This window comes from Amblyraja radiata, chromosome 32 (assembly GCF_010909765.2).
Source record: "Amblyraja radiata isolate CabotCenter1 chromosome 32, sAmbRad1.1.pri, whole genome shotgun sequence".
Lineage (NCBI taxonomy): Eukaryota > Metazoa > Chordata > Chondrichthyes > Rajiformes > Rajidae > Amblyraja > Amblyraja radiata.
Genome location: NC_045987.1, coordinates 11,162,208 through 11,182,523, shown reverse-complemented (window position 1 = coordinate 11,182,523; position 20,316 = coordinate 11,162,208). Strand labels below are relative to the sequence as shown.

Sequence of the window (20,316 nt, the reverse complement as noted above, 5' to 3'; positions counted from 1 at the left end):
AACACAACCATTTAGTTAGTTTTGCTGCCCACTTTTTATGGTTCTCAATGTAACAAGGACCATCCCAGACTCTTCACTTCCCTTTCGGAATCAGTCTTAGAGGATGTGTTGCGATTTACATCCAGACCTTTCAGTTATCCTGATATTACTTCCACCCGCTTGAGACACAACACTTCACCTTCCATCTGGACATATTGCAGCCTTCAGAATTTAATATTCATTTCAGATAATTTGATTACTGTTTGCATCAGAAGTGGCGAATTCTGCTCTAGGATTATTCCCCCCCCATTCTCGCAACTCACACAGTCTGAAGAGATGAACACATTCAGCAATTATCTTTTCAGCTTCAAATCTCAGTTATAGTTCTGGCAGCTTTTACATGTTCCCCAAGTCTCTTCTCTCACTCCCCTCATCAATCCGAGGAATCAGCAACGTCAGCCTCACCCCATTGGAGATATTTCCTCACCTTATCCCATCCCTCACCATCTCCTCTGTATCAAAACAAATTTGTTTTCTCACCTTTCCCATTTCTGATGATGGGGCTTCAACCTAAAACACTAACTCTCTCTCCTAGATGCTGCCAGGCCATGTGGATAAAGAGGAAATTAATATTTTGAGTCTATGGCATTTCATTGGAGCTGTAAAAAGTTAAAGATAAAATGTTTTAAAGTGCAGGGAATGGTGTGGGTGGGGAATAAGAGGAGACAGCTGTTGCTCTGTGAGGGATGGGAGCCTTCGACTCGCGCCTTCCAGCTATTATCAACCATCTTTGCATTGTTTCCTTTCCTCCCTTTCTCTGCAACTTAAAATCAGTTTTCTCCCAGCTTTAGTTCATCATCTTCAAAAGGAGGAAAAATGAAGGAAATATTGCATTGGGAAGAGCTGCACCAACGAGGCTTCAGACTTGGTTGTGAAAGCCAAATGTGATCAGTGGGTGGCAGTACTACCCTGTGTGACAATTGTAGTACGGCACCACCTGCTGTCAGCACATGGCACTTCCATCCAGTTTTCCTTTCAAGATGGACCATGTTGCAGGGCACTCACATTGTGGGCTGATTTTGGCCATGATACAAAGCCCTCTGGTTCACCTCTGTAACAGAACTATTTGTGCTCACTTGACCGCACCAATTATTACATTGCAGCAGCTCTGCATGGATGAGGTCCTGTCATGATTGACAATGGATGTTCATGAAGGTCATAACAATAGTTCACCAGCCTGGATGCACAAGGAACAGCAGATGCTGAAATCTTAAGTAAAATGTTTCAGATTGGGACCCATCTTCACACAGCGAGTCTGATTCAGAGTCTAATTCAGAGTCTGATTCTTAGGAAGAGTCCTGACCTGAAACATCGCCCTTCCATGTATTCCACAGACGCTGCCTGACCCGTTGAGTTATTCTAGCACTATGTGTGTTCTACACAAGATTCCACCATCTGCAGTTCCATGTCTCTCATACCATGCTATTTGACTATTAAAATGGATATACTTGCTGAACCAATTCTAGTACACATTCAGTATGCTGGCTTCCAGTGTCATTTCAGGAAAACTGCAGGAAGTGGGAGCTCAACTGCTGGATGGCATGAAGATGGAAATAGGCCCATCGACCCATCTTGTCCATGCTGACCAAGTTGGTGTATTGGACTTGTCCCATTTGCCTGCTGCATTTGGCACGTAGCTCTAAACCCTTCCTATCCATATATCTGTCCAAAAGTCACAATTGTATGATCAACATATGTCAATATCGTATAATTTAATTTGGGCAAAACTGACAATTGCAAGATTTTGCTTCAAACTAATTCATTCCCTTTCACTAACTGCTGTGTGTCTGTTCTTCAGAGTCAAAAGCTGGGAAACGAAAGTTCACATTGAAGAGATGGAGTGATGTGACAAAGCTGAACCAAGTTCCCTTGAAACACTTAGCAGAGGCATGGGGGCTGTTTTGAATGCTCCAAACTCATTTGGGTGAACTGAACTGTTCATTGAAATAAAAAGACTGAAGCCACTGACTTCAGAGAAAAGTCATACTTTTATAAAACTAAATACTATATACATATATATATATATATAGGAAAAAAATCAGCTCTTTTCAAATGACCCTGCATTGGTAGAGGGTGTTGATACTCTGCTGGTCTCCTCGACAAAGATCTGCTCAAAGACTCACAATCAGAGACCTTCTCTAGTTCCAATCTTCCAACACCAAACTGGCTAACTTTCCCATTGCTTTCCTCTTCTGGCAAAGAAGAACTGGTCTGGTCTCAGCACCCCTGACTTTCCTTTCCATAGTCTAACCAACCCCTCTTTTGGTGGCACAAATGAAATTTTGTGTGGAATTACAGGTGCGAATCCTTGCCCATTTATAACATTACGTGTAATATCAAGTTGTGGTTTTTGTAAGCACGTTATCTGGACAATCGATGTCAAATTGTCAAATGAATGAAAGAGTCCAAGTCTTAAAGAGCTAATTAGATTTCAAGACAAAATTAAATCTGAGTTTTAAATGCAGCCAGAGATTGTCAATATTAGAAACTTGCATCACGCGCATACACACACACATACACACACACACACACACATTGAAAGCAGACGAACAGTTTAGATTGCTACAGCCTTTGCAGGAAGAGAGAATCTAAGACATGCAGAAGGTAAATTACCAACGCAGAATGTTTACTGTGGCATCTTGGATGTTTGAATAAACAGATTCTGCTCTGGTCTGGAGTCTCATATTTAAGGAATAACTGGTTAAGATTCCAGTATGCGATCAAAGCTGTAAAATGTGAATATTCAAATGATGGTTTGGTCTTAGTCTCACTTTACAGTTGACTAAAGGAGAGTTTATTAAAAATGTAATTGCTGCCCCGTAGTGTTAGCTGTGTGTGGGCAGCAACGAAGTGACTCCGTGTTTTAATCCAATATGTATGTGTCTGAGTACAGTGATGTTACATAGAATCAGTTGCTTGAAGATATTAGTAATAGGCAGTTTGTCAAGTCAGATCAACCTGCTCTATTTTGTGAACTAGGCTTCCATTCCAATCCTACGGACACATGAATGGATCAATAAACTTAAAACAGGGAAGGGGGGGGCATTGGGACAGTGGGCTTAGAGAGTAGTGTTTACATTCATAAAGTCAAAAGCTGAGAGATAAAAGTGAGGAGCTGGAAAGATCCCAACAGATGTCAATCAATCTACAATGCTGCCCAGCTTGGGAATGAATCAATGTCCACTGAACTTAACTGTTAGGAGGCAGTTAGCGTATGTAAATAATTTTGGTGTAAATAATTAAATATTTTGAAGTTTAAGCTTGTACATAACCTTTCAGTGACAGTGCTATTTTATAAAATTCTTAAGGCGTTGGACAGGCTAGATGCAGGAAGATTGCTCCCGATGTTGGGGAAGTCCAGGACAAGGGTTCACAGCTTAAGGATAAGGGGGAAATCCTTTAAAACCAAGATGAGAAGAACTTTTTTCACACAGAGAGTGGTGAATCTCTGGAACTCCCTGCCACAGAGGGTAGTCGAGGCCAGTTCATTGGCTATATTTAAGAGGGAGTTAGATGTGGCCCTTGTGGCTAAGGGGATCAGAGGGTATGGAGAGAAGGCAGGTACGGGATACTGAGTTGGATGATCAGCCATGATCATATTGAATGGCGGTGCAGGCTCGAAGGGCCGAATGGCCTACTCATGCACCTAATTTCTATGTTTCTATGTTTCTATAATAGATAAAGGAGAATTCTGTGGTACTTGTTTCTCATCATGTACATAAATCATTTTTCTGCCTTGTTTTATCTTGTGCTGGCTTGGGATAATAAATTTCTTAGAAATAAACACAATGAATGTGTGGGAGTGATTATTCTGTGCAGGAAATCCATTGAAGATAATGGCTCTGCCACTCATAATCCACTTGGGTAGCTTGCAACCCAATGGTATGAAACATTGAATTCTCCAATGTTAGGCTAAACCCTCTTCTTTCCCCATTTCTCTTCCCCGTGCTCCGCTCTGGGGTGCCCCCCTTTGCTTCTTCCCCCCAACCATTTCCTTCCACCTAAATCCCTGACTTCACATTTCACTTCTCTTTATCTTGCACCCTTTCATTACTAACATTTTGCCCACCAATCTGCTAATCAAATGCCCCTAACCTGTGTCCACCTATCACTTGCCAGACTTGATCCAAACCCCACCCCTTTCCCAGCTTTCTTCCCTCCCCTCCACTGCAATCAGGAGGACGGGTCACAACCTGAAATGTTACGTGTCCATGTTCTCCGGAGATGCTGCCTGACCACTGGGTGTCTCCAGCACTTTTTTTTTTCTAAACTGCATGAGCAGTTCCTTGCGTTTTCCTTGGCTCCGCAACATGCTGTTGAATTTTGGTGATGGGGCGTCCTTACGGGACTTATCAGACCCATTCCAACTCATCAGCTCACCAAGCCCCACCCAAAGGCAAGAGGCGATGATGACACAATAAGGGTAATTGGGCACATGAGATTTTAATGAACAGTGGAATAGTGACCAGTTCATGCTCTGGAGGGATCGGGTATGTAAACTTTGAGGGGAATAGAATAGAGCATTAACAGTAGCAAGGACGTCTATAACCAGAGACAGAGCTTCAGGTGGATACAAAATGCTGGAGTAACTCGGCAGGACAGGCAGCATCTCTGGAGAGAAGGAATGGATGACATTTTGGGTCGAGACCCTTCTCAGACTTCGTTTCGGGTCGAGACTCTTCTCCTCAACCCGAAACGTTGCCCATTCCTTCTCTCCAGAGGCGCTGCCTTCCCGCTGAGTTACTCCAGCATTTTGTGTCTACCTTCAATTTAAACCAGCATCTGCAGTTCTTTCCTACGCAGGGCTTCAAGTAACAGGAAGGAGATTTAGTGGGGGAGATTTGGGGAAGTATTTTATTCAGTGGATGGTTGAACCCTGGCATGCATTACTCTCACTCTCTCAACATGCAGATACTCTCTCAACATTTAACTGGCATTTAGCCGAGCATCTGAAACACATTGGCATGAGGGCTGAGGGCCAAGAGTTGGACAATGGGATGTCTGATGGCCAGCAATGACGCAGTGGGCTTCAATACCTCTGCCCATTGTGTACGACTATGCCCCAATCTCTTTGGGGGAAGGAGTGCTACATTAGGCATGAAAAGAAAATTAAATGGAAGATTTGTGAAGGGAAAAAAATGCATTCTTTTACATGATGCTCGTGACTTGCTTAAGACCTCTCAGCTGTGGTTCAATTGCAGGCACAGTTGCCTTTTTGTAAGAAATTCACAGATTCAACCCGCATTCCAGAGTTTTGAGCACAATGTCCAGGCCGATACTACATTGCCAAACAAGCACATTAATTGGACATTAATGGAGATACAAGGAGCTAGATGCTGGAATCCCAAGCAAAATAAAGCATTGGAGGAACTCAGCGGGTCCGGCAGCATCTGTGGGAGCAATGGACTGATGACATGTTAGATCTGGTCACTTCTGCAGGGCTCAATGGTCCCGACTCAAAAAGTCATCTCTCCATTCCCTCAATGGATGTCTGATGTGCCGAGTTCCTCCAACACTGTCCTTTCCTCAAATGGTCAATAATATTATGGAGGTCTGTTGAGAGATTCCATGCCTCAATTCCTACATACAACTGTGTCTGAATTTCAAAAATATTGCACAGCTTGCAAATTTCTTCGAAATATCCTCACGGTGACATCATTGAAAAGTACACGATTCTTGCAACTTGTCAAGATAAATGTAGAGCAGTTTCCTTGGGCTGGGATACCAAATGCCAGGGTCACAATCCCAAAACACAAGTCGTGAATCTATGGAACTCCTTCTACATGGCTCAGTAGATTTTATTCAAGATAATGACAGATTTGTAGATAATCAAGGGCTAGAGCAGGAAAGACACCAAGATAGATTAATTATAATCTAATCGAGTGAGAGACCAGACACAAGGAGCTAAATTATTTACATCTCATTCTACTTGTGCTTTTAAGCCATGTAAAGCCCAAGAAATGCAAGCTCGTCTTTTCTCTGGGTCAGCCCAAAGGTTGATCTCCTTGGTCTGTCGCCCAGAGGCTTTGCTTTGGAGCATGGAGCTCTCTTAATTCAATTTCCAATGGTCAAGATCAGCACCAAACTTGAGAGGTCACAGGATGGTTCGCACGCCAGGAAATACTCCATGGTGATGCGATTGCACACAAAAGGAAAAAGACGACTCCATGCACATCTCAGGGAGAGTTTTAGTGACAGAGGTACAAATAGGATCAAACAAGAAATTAAGCCATTGGACCAAAACCTAAATGTCAGACTGGGGAAAGTAACCGAGGAAAATGTGAGGTGTCGACCTGAAATGAAAGCATTCACGGAAACAGAACATCCTATTCAGCACACATACTAATCCTGTCATCAAAAGCCAGCACTTTCCTGCAAAACACAGCCGATAAAAATAGCTGCTGTTGACACACGGAGCTGGTGTGAAATCTGCAGTGGAAGAACATAATTAACTGCAGGAGAAATGAAAGCATCTCCTCTCACAGGCCTTTACCTAGCGCAACTCTGGTAACCTAGTTGAAACTATCAACAAATAATCCAGCAATACGTTGGATAGCTGCTATCCTCATTGTCCCTCACCAATCTAAAGGTTGCGAGGGCAAGACTCACTTCAACATGGCAGTATAACAGTGCCGCAATTCAGGTAGTAAGTTACACCAAAGTCTTGGTCTCTAACAGGGGAACATAAAAATTCTTACTCCACAGTTATGAATGAAGGACAAAATCCCTATTTTGGACAAAATGGATTTATTAAACACGGAACAAAGTTATCAAATTGCAGACAGTGGTCATAAAGATAACTCATTTTGTTTTCTATATTACAATAGTGACCACATTTAAAGAATACTTCATTGGAAGCAAATTACTTAGACATCTACACATCACAAGAAATGCCTTTGGATTAGAAATAAAAGTCTGTCTTTTTCATCAGTCGAACATATTGACTAGTTTACAATACACATAGCCATTTTCTCAACACATAGAACAATTGTGAACTGCTGCACACATTTCAAAAAGGACAAAGTCTGCCCTCACTAATACAGCAAACTGGCTTAGCAATCACTATTACAACTAGAACCCTTCAAGTTCAAGCCCATTAGTTGATATCAATTAATTGACTAGAGGTCAAGAATTCAACTTGGGCATTATCTTACGTCCATAGCTCTATTCAAAATCCAGGTACTATTTACTCACTGAATATAGCTGACACCATTTCATTTCTATTACTCTGGGAATCTTACTGTCAGATGTCATTTCAAACACTGCAGTGCGGTTACATATAGCTGATAAAGCACTTTTAACCAAAGCTGAGGGGAAAATCCAAATAGTTATCCCTCAAGTATCAATAAATATAGACCCAATCGTCTTACTCAAAATAATACTTTTGGAAATTTAAATAAATATACTTTTTTGATCAAAATCAACCATCTCAGATACAATCTTTAGTTACAAAGTACTAAAAGAAAATTAAGCTACTATGAACAGGGAATGCTGAATGCAAAAGCAGGCGTTAAACTCGACTAATTTTAATGCTAACTTCGCCATGCCATTGTTCCTTTGTGCTCTTGCCTGGAACAATTGCCACTCTATAATCACCAAAATAACATCACATTCAGTTCTCGTCAGATTTGCATGGTGCGCATACTTACATACGCATCAGCTGCAAAGATATTAATAAACTATATAAAGGCAAGATACTGTGAATGCTAGAAATCCGATGCAAGCAAATGATGAAAATATTCAGCAAGTCAGGCAGCAATAGAGAGGAAAATAAAAACTAAACTATTGTTTTATGCAGTGCTTTTATGAGACAAAAAGATGCTGGTACACATGATTAATAAACACATCACATGGCCAGAGAGTGAAATAATGACGTTTATCTTTATAAAGGTCATGTACCATTATCATCATTAAAAATCAGCATAAAAAATATGTCAATGACTCAAGATCAGAACTGCAAGTTATAGATATGACATATTTTACGATGCAGAGGGTTAGTTAAAGTGGAGGAAAGAATAAAAACGTTTGTTACAGAATGCAGAGAAAAAGACATTAACTGATAAACATGACGAGAAGGCGATGTTAAAGGCAATGGTAACAGAAATGAATTAAAAAGATAGGTACCTTTTAAACAGCAAATTCATTATCTGAGATTGTTGAATTCTGTTGGAATATCATTCAGAGCTCCCATTCCTGGGGGCTATTCAATAAATATTGGACAAGCATGGAATTGAGCTCAATGGTGCTTTCTGAAGCTGAACAAACTGATTATTGGTATTGATTTATTATTGATACATGTATCAAGATAGTGGAAAGTTTTTGTATGCGTGCGATCCAATGAAATCAGATACTATACACAAGTACAATCAACTCATGCACGAGCACAACAGGTAATGCAAAGTGCAAAATATCAGTGAATATTAGTTTTTTGGGCATTTAGGTGGGTAGCATAACAGTTCCAGATTTTAAAAAGTCCATTGTCTGCATTTAGGTATGCTGGAATTTTGGGACTACACCCTAACATATGGGTGGGATTATTGCTGAGTCTGATGGTATGTACTTTCAAGCTTTTGTTGCTTCTGCCTAATGGAAGCATGGAGAAGAGGGAATAACCCAGGTGAAAAATGTCCCTCCTGAAGCTGAGTAGCCTATCAATATTCAAATCCAGATTCATAATAAATGCCTTAATTTAATATCATAAAACATACTAAGATCAGCACCCTCAAAGGATATTAAAATTAAACTTTTATCAATATGTAAATATAGCCTGGGGATTTTAACATCATATACTACACATTGTTGTCCATATCTTAATGCAAACCGCATTCCATTCACCCATTATGTGAAACAGTAGTTGTGAACACTTTGCCAGGCGGTGGCGATGGGACAGGGTGGATAACTTGCAACAAACATTGAATTTACTCAGCAAGCTGTCCATTTAAAGAACAAACATTCACTCACAACAGTATGGTTACTTAACTTGATTGAGACCGCTGCACCACATACAGGCGGACCATTGCAACTTTCAAGAAGGCAAGCAGAATGTGTTGGGATCTGAAATACAAAATGCTTGGAAGGCAAGGCATCTAAGGAGAGAGAGACGGAGACGTTAACATTTCAACTACAGTGCGGTTTTTTGTATCCTGCGTAGAATTGGTGGTGAACCGACTCCATTATTCGACAGTACAATATTCATAAAAATTATGAAGTTTAAAAAGCACCCCAAATTCAGAGATTAAATATCTCTTCTTAAATGGAAATGTTATAAATGACCTGTTTCTGGTTTATCATGCTGAATGATAAGGCGGAAAGGAACTCCAACAATGCGTTATCTTTTATGACCTCAACTTTCCTGCTATGATCATTGAATTACGTTCAAGTTATTGGTCTGTATATTTCATGTGGGTTGGGGTCAAATTTTGCCTGATTACATTCCAGCCTTACAAAGCAAATTGCTGTGCGAAGAGTCCCAGAGACACCTTGTGGCTAATCTGCATTGATCAGAATCTCTAAATGTGAAATGATCAAATCAATCATTGGAGTCAAAGAGACATACAGCAGGCCCTTTAGTCCACCTTATCTATGATGCCCATTTGCCTGTAATTGACCCATAGTCCTTTAACCTTACCTATTGTTGTGATTTATCTTTATAAATCGCAACGCTTCAAGAAGACAGCAAGGGATAGGGATAGGTAGAGAGCTTAAAAATGTTTAAAGTTCTCTACATGTGTTATAATAATTCTGTGCTTTAAAGAAGGTTGAAACCGAGCATATGTAACTGACACTCAATGCAGTCTACTTTAGTCACATTCTCTTCTCTGTTGTCAAAGGACAAATGGCAATCGTAAAACAATAAAATAAGGTCGAAAGGGTAACAGGACATTTGCTTATACGTAATGGTGTGGAATTGGGCTGTGTTTATTCTGCTGTGTATTTCAGAGGTGCATGATGTATATTTGTTAAAAGACCATTTGGAAGAAGGAAAAGTTCTAAAGTGTCTTCTGCAATAAACAAAACATCAAAGGAAAAATGTGTTTCTCAGTAGATAAATCTTTGTTCGTTGAGCACTCCTAGATTGCTCACGGTATAGATCACTGTATTTGGCATTCTTAAATAAAGTATTGATTGGCTTAACCAATCTTCGTGTTGTGTTTTAACGTTTTCTTCAACACTACCCATGTACCTGGTCTGTTTTATAAATTTTATCAAACCTGCCTCAAACAATTCCCCTGGCAACTCGTTTCATGTACTTATCACCGTTTGTATGGAAAAGATTGCCTCTCAGGCTTAAATCTTTCTCCTCTTGCATTAAATCTACACCCTCTCGCCCTTGATTCCCCAATTCTGGGTTAATAACTGTATACACATACTCAGAGATGTGAAGAATTTTCCACCACTTCAATTTCCCTGGAATCTCCGAGGTCCACTTGAATGTAAGCAGGGATTTAGTCTCAAGTCTCATTCCATCTCCATCAGTTCAACACATAACATTGCAATCGAACATCAGTCTTGATTCCACCCACGTCTGTGGCATGTACTTCGCTTTGTGATTCACCGATGACAGTTCTAGGACTGATACACGATCACTTGTGCATCAACACTTTGGTCAGTTTTAACGTTTGATGAAAATACATTTAATAGTGCCCAACCTTTTCAAAACTATCTCCAAAAAAACCCCAAATGACACTGCATGGATCAAGATTATCTTTCCCACAAATTCAGCCAGCAATGTATAACAAAATATCATACTGAAGCTATAAAGATTGAATAAAACAGACCATGACAGTAGACACAAAAACAGTTCAAGTGTGTTACTTTTATTGAACACGTTAAATCTTGGCCAAATCTAGAAACAGTCCCAGAATTTAACAGTCATCTTGCTGGAGAAACAGTCCCAACAGTGCCATTTTCAGTAAGGCAGCTCTATCTATACAATCTTTCCTCGAACTTAAAGGTGCAAATGCGTTGAAATGGCTCAGACATTTTACAGTGTAATTTAAAAATAATTAATTTTTACAAACCCGCTGCAGGTCAGGCAATCTCTTAAATTATTTTTTTCACAATGAACACTTTCCCAGTTTTAATCAAAGAAGCATACAGAAACATACAACATTTCTTCCATCCTGATATGTTAGTTTAAACAAGCGTGAGGCCTTATTGTTTGCTTTGGTGCCGAAAGGTTTCTCCAATTATGTTGCTATTAAAGTTGCAGTGTTAGGTTTTGATAGATCTGCTTCACAAACTTGAAAGAGGTAGGGCAAGCAAAATGAAAACAAACCAGCATGAATGCTTTGAAAATATTACAAGACAGACAAAGTTCCCTCAAAATCAAACAATCTTCCATTCTGTAGCATAAAATATAAACAGAATTTCTTTCTCAGGGAATCCTGAAGCTCCTCATGGCAAAGTCTTTCAGAACGTTAAATCAAGTTAGAGAGTTTGGCTAGATGCCTCTTCAATACTTCAATAGTCCGTCAGTACTGCATTGGAGGGTGTCAAAAGTTACAATAGAGTGTGACCTTGTTGCTACCCCACATCTAAATACTCCATTTGAGCATTTTCTTGTTGCTTTGCTCAGTTAGAAATTACACTGAGGGGGCAGGGAAGAGCTTTTGGGTCAAAGTCCGTTGAAAAAAGATCAATATAAGATATCTCAAAGATCATGAAGTGGTGATCCATTTATGCAGTTTATGAACCTTTTCTAAACAAAAACTGCAGATACTGGAATCTAGAGCAAAACACAAAGTGCTGAATGAACTCAGCAGGTCAAGCAGCATTTGTGAAGGGAATGGACAGTCAATGTATCAGATTGGAACCCTTCTTGAGACTGGACAAAAAAGATATTGTATTTTTGCTAATGTGATGAACACTTTTTATACAAACGTATTTGAGCCAAAAATGCAGTTCTGATATAAATTGCAGTCAGCCGATTGCTGTGGAGTTAAATTAATCTCATTTTGATAAGATCTGACTGCACAAGGACTGAGCATTTTTCAGTTCATAAGCAGTTATTAAAATAAATGAACTGTTTTGTTTGGAGGAGGTGTGACTGATGTCAATGTTTAAACACCAACTTCATATTAAATAAAAACATGCTTGCAACATTTTTTTTCTCGTCCTCACACCTTCCAAGGATTTTGAAATTAATACTCTCCAATTCTTAAAGTTGTTCTCATTCTATATAAAGCAGTTTCTCAATTCTTTATGGTGGAATACTGAACTACGGCAAGGATAGTTTGATTTGTGCTCAATTGCTCTCTCGATCGTAAATGTAGAGTTGGATTGTGTAGCTGGGTGAGCGAGGAAGCACAGAGTTAATGATTAGTGGGGATACCTGCTAACTCTCTTCAGCAATCAATAGATGCTGGTGGGAACATGCTTATGATACTCAGTTTCACACAACAGCTGTGCCAGAAGACGCCAGCTGCCCAGAGCAGGTTAAAGGGAGAGAAAAATAACCCAATTCAACAGCAAACCAACACAACGTTAACGGTAGGCATAAAGAACTGCTGGTGTTGGTTTACCAAAAAAGATACAAAGTGCTGGAGTAACTCAGCAAGTCCGATAGCATCTCTGGATAGGTGATGTTTCTGGTCGGGAAAGGAAGGGCCACGACCCAAAACATCGCCTATCTACATTCTCCAGAGATGCTGCCTGTTCCGCTGAATTACTCCAACACTTTGTGTCTTTTAACATTAACAGTATCTTTAACTCGAAGTGGCTGGATTTCACATCATAAGTCCTGCTAACCAGACCAAGTTCTGTTCACTCAGCAGATCTAGAGATTTCTTCACTTTATTCCTACCTTGGAAGCTTCCCTGTCAGATGTATTTGAAAAACACATTGAATAGGTTCAGGGTTCCAATTTCAAGCGTCAACACAAAGACAATGTAATTCTTGTAACAACTTGACAAATCCCCTAAACCAGCATTGCAGACATGGGACAATTATCTTCATAAATCTACAGTACATTTAAAATACACAAGCTTTCAAATAAGTAATATTTGAGATTCCCAAAGGCAGAAGCATCTGTTCCTTGTACCTTTAAAATAAAATAGAAGTACAATCACAAAGGGTGTGTTTCACACATTGGTGGTGTGTTGAAAGCTAAATGAAGAGTGTGCTGCCTGCCAATGCCCACCATAAAGAATTCCATTGACTAGGAACCAGGCCCATTTGGGAAGATTAGTATTTTAAAAGATCCCATTACAGTTTGTTGGAAATATAAACAGTAATTTCAAAATTAAAAAAAGGATTGTGACTAGAGTTTCTTGATGCCAAGTGAAATGATTTGTCAACACATTAGTCAATGCGGCTAGATGTTTAGTTTGGAGATCCAGCATGGAAACAGGCCCTTTGGCCCATGTCCACAATGCCCATTTGCCCTAGGTCTGTTATCCCATTTTCTCATCTTGTCCCTACACAAGGGACAATTTTACAGAGGCCAATTAACCATTCAAACCTGCATGTCTTTGAAATGTGGGAGAAACAAGAGCACCTGGAGAAAACTCTCATGGTCAAGGGGAACATGGAGAACTCCACAGACAGCGCCCGGGATTAAGATCGGATGCAGGTCTCCAACGCTGTGAGGCAGCAGCTCTACACTGTGCTGCCCTGCTGCTCCCAACTGTTTGTAGGAATGAAATGGTTCCAAAATGGGATTTGTTGAGGTGCAGGAAACAGACCAGGACTTTATTGATTAACGTCACCCAAAACATCCTACCTGCAAAGTTCAGTTCTTAGGTAACATGGATTATAAATTTAGTGATTTCATAAATGTTATCGTCTGTGGATTACATCTTTTAAACAAAACTGTACAGCAAAAAAAAAAGCTTAAAAATGAGTACAACATTGAACCTCTTCAGACGAACTAGTATGTGAAACTTGATAAAGCTTTGTATTAAAAATATTAGTTGGCTCACATGCTTCACAAGTGCATGCAGAAAAAGCACCCTTTTTTCACAGCATGTGAAAATACCTCTCTACTGAATCAGACTTGTGAAATTCTACTGGTGATTTCAGAAAACTAAGAGGGACATTTTTTTTTCAATCGTGTGAATGTTTGAATCAGCAAATCTCTCAATAGGTTCCTGACAGCTGCGTTAATGGTCTAGAAATAGTGCAGTTAGAAAAAGTTAATGAGGCTGATGCACAATTACATTTTTAAAAATCTTTTGGCAGAGTCCATCAGATGTCCCTTCTAGCTCCTTCATTCTCCTCCTCTCCCCTCCATCACCCACTGCACCATTTCATTCCTGGTATTTAATGCCAGGAATTTGAAGCCGTTCAGTTTTCATTTTCATCCCTGATCACTGTAGTTTAGTGCAATTTTAATGATGTTCTGCAGTTAACTGAAGAATAATTTGTTAAAAATTAGGTTTCCTACATTCGAGGATTCAAATACCCTCACATCAAACCTTGAGTTGCAAAATTTTGAGCTGCAGTTATTCCATTTTAATTGAGTGTTTTTCATCTTCATTGAGTTAATACTACTTCCAAATACCAGCTGGAAAATCTAGTAGTTAACATCCATTTCAGCATAAGTACCAGAACTACTACAATACCACAAATTATATTTTGTTATATTGATAATTTTAACATCCTACGCCATAATTCATGCTCACCAAGTTATTCTTATTTTGTCATTTTAGAGTTGTATTTTTAACTATTTGTCATTTGATCCATTCAGGCCCAACATTGCAAAGCACCGTTTAACTTAAAGCTTTTGGGCACAGGAAATTTCTTGGAGTGCTTCCAAACCATTGGGTTGCATACATCCTCCATTTGGTAAGGCAGGGCGCTTGGTGAAATCAAAACGCGATGCAAGATTGCTTCCCTCAGGCCAAAATAGGAGGATTATCTTTTAACAAAAGCATGTCTTATCAGAATATTTCCCCCCAGTGAATCCGATTATTAATCCTGAAACCATCTTCAAGAACAGGGTAGCCATGAAGATAGAATCTACTGACTTCAATGATTTATGTATTTTTCAGAAATTATCTCCTTTATATATGAAGGTGCCTTGTTGATCCAATGGTTGAAATAAAAAGGGTAGTGTGCAACACTGCAATATGGGGTTCATATCATCTTTGGAAAGCACCTACTCTGTAGTTCTTGAATCCTACACCAAAGACTATAATCCCGCTGTCTCTGCTGTTCCATTGAACTGATGTACTTTAACTGCAAGATCAAAGGATAAAGCATAACATTTACTTTTTTAGATGTTAGTGTATATTCGGTTATATTTCTAACAGTGTTGCTCCATCATTTGTCCTTTTTTTTTTAAATGGGAGGTTTATCATTTTTACTCTACTAAGTTGAAGGCTTGATATTGTGCTGGACAATGTAGTTCAAGGTCAGCAATTCAGTATGAAACATGCCTTTGCCATGCTGGGATTATGGCAAGTTTGCCCGCAAGATAGTGAGTAGAACATAGAAGAGCAGGGTGGAAGGGGCCCCCCCTTCCACCCTGCGAGTCAAAGAAATGAGTTGCACCAGCACTTTATTAGAATTGGACCAGTATTCCATAAAAGCAATTGCCATCATTAACATCAGTGCATTGATGGGCAGGAAGACGAGGTGAGGCATGTGATCACAAGTCATAAAGTCATTGAGCGTGGAACAAAGCTCTTCAGCCAGCTTGTCCATGCCGACCTAAGATGAAATGTTCCACTGTGGTATAGATGTTTTGAGACCTTCCTGGTTTAAATATACAAAGGGTTTTTTTCCAAAACCAATATGCCAGTTGACCATTAAATCCAACCTGGCAGAAAAATTATCTTAATTGCTGGAAAGACTAAATGCGACTTGCTCACACTCGTGTGCTCTTGCCGAAATGAAAAGGGCACGTAGCAATGGTATTGAGGGGAGAAGAGACAAGGAACTGCAGACGCTGGATGCCTGAGCAAAACACAAAGTGCTGGAGGAACTCAGCAGGTCAGACAGCATCTGTGGATGGAATGGACAGACGCTTGCCATAAAGAATATAAACAGCCACTACAGGCAGGTGTGGTGGGCATTTATATTCTTTATGGTGGGCACCTGTACTTCAGTATTTTGCGTTCTGTTCAGTATTGAGAGCAGTTGCATTGTTTACCCCCCAAACTGGAAAAACTCAAATGGAATCATCGGGCCCTTCTAACAGTTCCTTGAGTTCAGCCCTATATTAACCATCTCCAAACCCATAGTGCACAAGTGTCTATCACAAGCAGAAATGGTGTGTCATTTTGAAAGTTGAACGGCAGAACACATGATCGGTTCGCATAATCTCCCAGATTTGGGGCAATACAGCAGGAAGGACATAGGTTTTCAATCTTTTGAACTCAAGAGGGAAAGAAATGGAAGTTGCAGCATATTCTGCCAGGTTCAAAGGGAGAATGAATAATGGTAGCCAGTCCTTCCCCTCAAAAGGGGGGCAAGGTATTTTTGGAGCAGCTAACCATCTATCCTGTGAACAAAAGTGTAAATTAAGATATATCGCACAACACTCAAGTTACCCGAGAGCATTACGTTTAGCTTTTAAAGAAAGTAATAAATGATTATATCCAGTAAACTATTATTGGTCTTTTACTGGAAAGGAACAAAGGTAAGAAAATATACTGGACTGCCCCAGGACTTTATTCAGTAATCTAACCACACGAATCTGTCGGAAGGAGAATGTTAAATATATATCAATGAACCACAAGCAGGAAAATCAGCATTCTGGAGAGTGTTCGGGCAATGACATCATTGCCATCACCCTCGCAAAGAAATTACATTGAGATCTTGTTTTAGTAATGTAAGCAAAAATGAACAATTAATCTTCAAAAAAAGGGGGGCGAGGAAAAGTCAACAATTTTAGAAGATGCTTGCTTGCTGAGAATCTTTGATAACATAACAAGTACAATAAAGTGCATCAGAACAGTGTAAGCCAAAATATTCAAGTTGAAAGGGTCAAGGAGCCAAACTTTCAAATGGCACTTCTGCATTCTTGTGTTAGGGGAATGGTCAGTTTCATTAGAAAAACAAAAATACTTTCCACGAAGTGCATTTAGCCAACAGTCATATTAATGGCATGGTTTGTGCCAAAGTTGCTTAAACAAAAAGAGGAACTATTGGGAAAATTCACACACCAGTGAACAAATATGTATTTATACATAAATACTGTTGTCAATTAAATACTATGGGTGCTCTTTACAATTAACAAAACAATCAGCAAAATATGATGGGATTCTTTCTTGGAAGAGTAAATCAAATGTCTAAGGCACATGTTTCTGCATGTATACAATCTAAGTAACATTTTATGACAATCTATGTCTTAAGCATGATCAATGTTCAATCTCGTCACATCATGCAAACCCCTTGCACAACTTAAACCTTTATGTTTATTTTAAGGTTTTGCTTGGACGTCTTGCCCATCACGCCTTAGTCCAGCCCAACAGCAGTACCACCTGACTTCAAGGAATGAGTGAAGGATTAACACCCAACCTGGGATCCTGGAACCCCTGCCCTCTGACAGGGTAAAATGCTCAAAATGTTACCAGTCGGCATCAATGGAAATCTTCAAAACTCCTTCCGAGCCCAAAGTCATTCAGTCAATCATTCTTCTTATAGCATCACTTATAGTTACATATTTATATGCAAGTGTCTGAAAAAAATATAATCAGTCAGATTATGCTAAATATTGATCTTCAACTAGATAAACTAGTGCACACTCAGTAGTAACCACGGTCGTCATGGTTTGAGAGGAGAGCAGATATTGAGACGTCGATGAGGACATAATTTTATTTTAAATTCTACTTTTCAATCCCATCACAGTTAGTGTGTTTTTAGAAGGTCAGTTCCATTTAAGAGTCTGTTAATGGACCAACAGTGCTAAAATGACCAGGGCTACATATACCAGCATCAATGGTAACTTTCAAGCCACCTGGCTGCTTCTTAATTGTGACATTTGATGGGGAGAGAATACAAACTCTGACGTCGCCCCGGCAAGACAAGTCGAATTAGAAACATCTATTTCACTGTTAAAAAGGCGTCTTCATTCCTTCATGGCAATTTGTATACAGATTGGATAAAAGTCATGTCTTCAGGCAACAGGTACAGGTCAGTGGCTTAATAACACTGCCAAATGTTGAGAGGGTTAGTATGCATGCAAGCCATTTCAATTACCATGATGCGTTTTCTTTTGGCAGTGGAAATCTTCACAAGGTCCCTGCATATGTTCCATCCAGTTTCCGCATGGCTGTTTCAGATCTATTATTGGAGGAAGCTTCATCTTGATCAAAAGTGGCGCCCGTGTTGGGCGTGTCGGGAGCCAAATTATTAGTGCCAGCCGCTTCTCTTATTACCGACTCTACGATTTCATTCTGTTCACACGACTGGTTGGAGCTGGGGGACTCCACGTCTATGCTTGCAGGGTTTGTTCTTTCTCCGAGTACAGTCCCAGGATCGCTACGCTTCTCAGCTTGACCATTTTGCTCAAATGCCAACCCAGTTCCATACAGCCCAGGGTCCAAACTGTCTCCGCCACCTGCATCTCCGATCACAGTGCGGTACACCTCCACCCCGTCAGGCAGCATCGATTTAATCTTGGGCAGCCAGCGCTTGCGAACCCGTCGAGCATTAGTGCACATGTCAGCAGCAATCACATTCATCTCGCTTTCTTTGAAATTGGGAGCAAAGTTCTGGCAATATACTGTCAAAACAGGAGAAGAAAAGGTAATCAATGTGTAAAATATTACCCACTAAAAGAGTGTGCCGAGCAAGGAATAAGCAGGTTCTAAATTCAAAACATCAAAGCTTTCATGATTCAAAAATAACTATACAGGAAGAAATTTAACATTTTGGAAGCGTAAAATTATTTTAAATGCAGAATTCCCTTGTTTGAAAGCTCTGAACCCATACTACAGTACCTCAGAAAAATGAGCACTTAATGGTTGATAATGAGCTCTATTGAGTCACAAGATAGTCTTCCAATACATGAAAATCTATATCGGGATCATAAGACTGCATCTGTATTCCCAAACTACACAATGGTATTGTTCGACTAATTCATTCCACAGCCATTTCATTCAAACAGGTGAACTAAATTTGTAAATCAGGTTGTATTATTCTGTGAAGTGAACTTCTGGCTAGATTAAAATCAAATGTCAACCAAGGTTAAAGGCATTTGTTAAAATCATATCTCCATTTCTAGACAACATCACACTGAAGGGGTATTGTCCAGTTTGCCCCTCAGCTTCAAACTCTTCAGTTCCATTTCTTAGCTGTAATGACAAGCTGAGATTCTCAAAATCAGTTTATGAAAATCTGGGTTCTCCAATACACTGTTGGGTTACAATATATATTTTGATAAATTTATAATGAGGTGACAGTCCCTATATCTGCGCTGAATCTCCATGCAAAACAATAACACACCATGGGCACCAGCTCTAACAACTAGTAGTGACGAAAATCAAGGATTCAAACATTAGACATTGAAACGTTGAAGACAGAGAGCTTTCTAATTGTAGTCTGGACATGACAGGGACTTCTCCATCTATTCCCCTTTTGTACTCAAAGTTCTAGTTTATTTAAAACAAATCTGGTTTCTTCCCTTTGGTCAATCTAATACTTTCATTCACAAGTTCACAAGTTATAGGAGTAGAACTAGGCCATTCGGCCCATCGAGTCTACAATGATGGCTGATCTTTGCCTCCTAATTCAATTTTCCTGCCTTCTGCCCATAACGCTTGACACCGTTCTGATTAAGATATTGTCTATCCATACCTTAAAAATATCCACTGAAAATATCCTCTGTGGCAATGAGTTCCACAGATTAACTACCTTCTGACTAAGATGTTCCTCCTCACCTCCTTTCTAAAAGAGCACCCTTTAATTCAGAGGCTACGACCTCTGGTCCGAGATTCTCCCACTATTGGAAACATCCTTTCCACATCCACTCTATTTCATTATTCTGTAAATTTCAATGAGGCCGCCCCTCAACCTTCTAAACTCCAGCAAGTAGAGGCCCAGTGCTGTCAAGCGCTCATCATATGTTAACCCATTCATTCCTGGAATCATTCTTGTAAACCTCCTGTAGACCCTCTCCAGAGCCAACACATCCTTCCTCAGAGATTGGGCCCAAATACGCTCACAGTACTCCAAATGCGGCCTGGCAGCGCTTAAGCTAGCCTCAGCATTACATCTCTTGCTTCCACCTGGCTTTGGATATGGTGATACACAGCCACAATAGGTTTCTGATTTTATGTACTAAATTTAAAAAATGTCCCACGCATGCACTATTCAGCAATGATGCAC

At 39.9% G+C, this 20,316-nt stretch overlaps 2 protein-coding genes across 3 annotated transcripts in view; one reads left to right on the top strand and one right to left on the bottom strand.

Annotated features, from left to right (window-relative positions):
* Positions 1–3,295, top strand: part of LOC116990805 (xenotropic and polytropic retrovirus receptor 1 homolog) — a 48,530-nt gene extending 45,235 nt beyond the window's left edge. The window contains exon 15 of the mRNA XM_033048786.1: positions 1,838–3,295. Coding sequence (XP_032904677.1) covers positions 1,838–1,883 — 46 coding nt within the window. The 3' untranslated portion in view covers positions 1,884–3,295. The remainder of the gene's footprint in view (positions 1–1,837) is intronic.
* Positions 3,296–10,835: 7,540 nt separating this feature from the next.
* Positions 10,836–20,316, bottom strand: part of nacc2 (NACC family member 2) — a 37,956-nt gene continuing 28,475 nt past the window's right edge. For both annotated transcript variants that reach the window (XM_033049232.1, XM_033049233.1), the window contains one exon: positions 10,836–18,712. In XM_033049232.1, the coding sequence (XP_032905123.1) occupies positions 18,219–18,712 (494 nt within the window). In that variant the 3' untranslated portion in view covers positions 10,836–18,218. The remainder of the gene's footprint in view (positions 18,713–20,316) is intronic.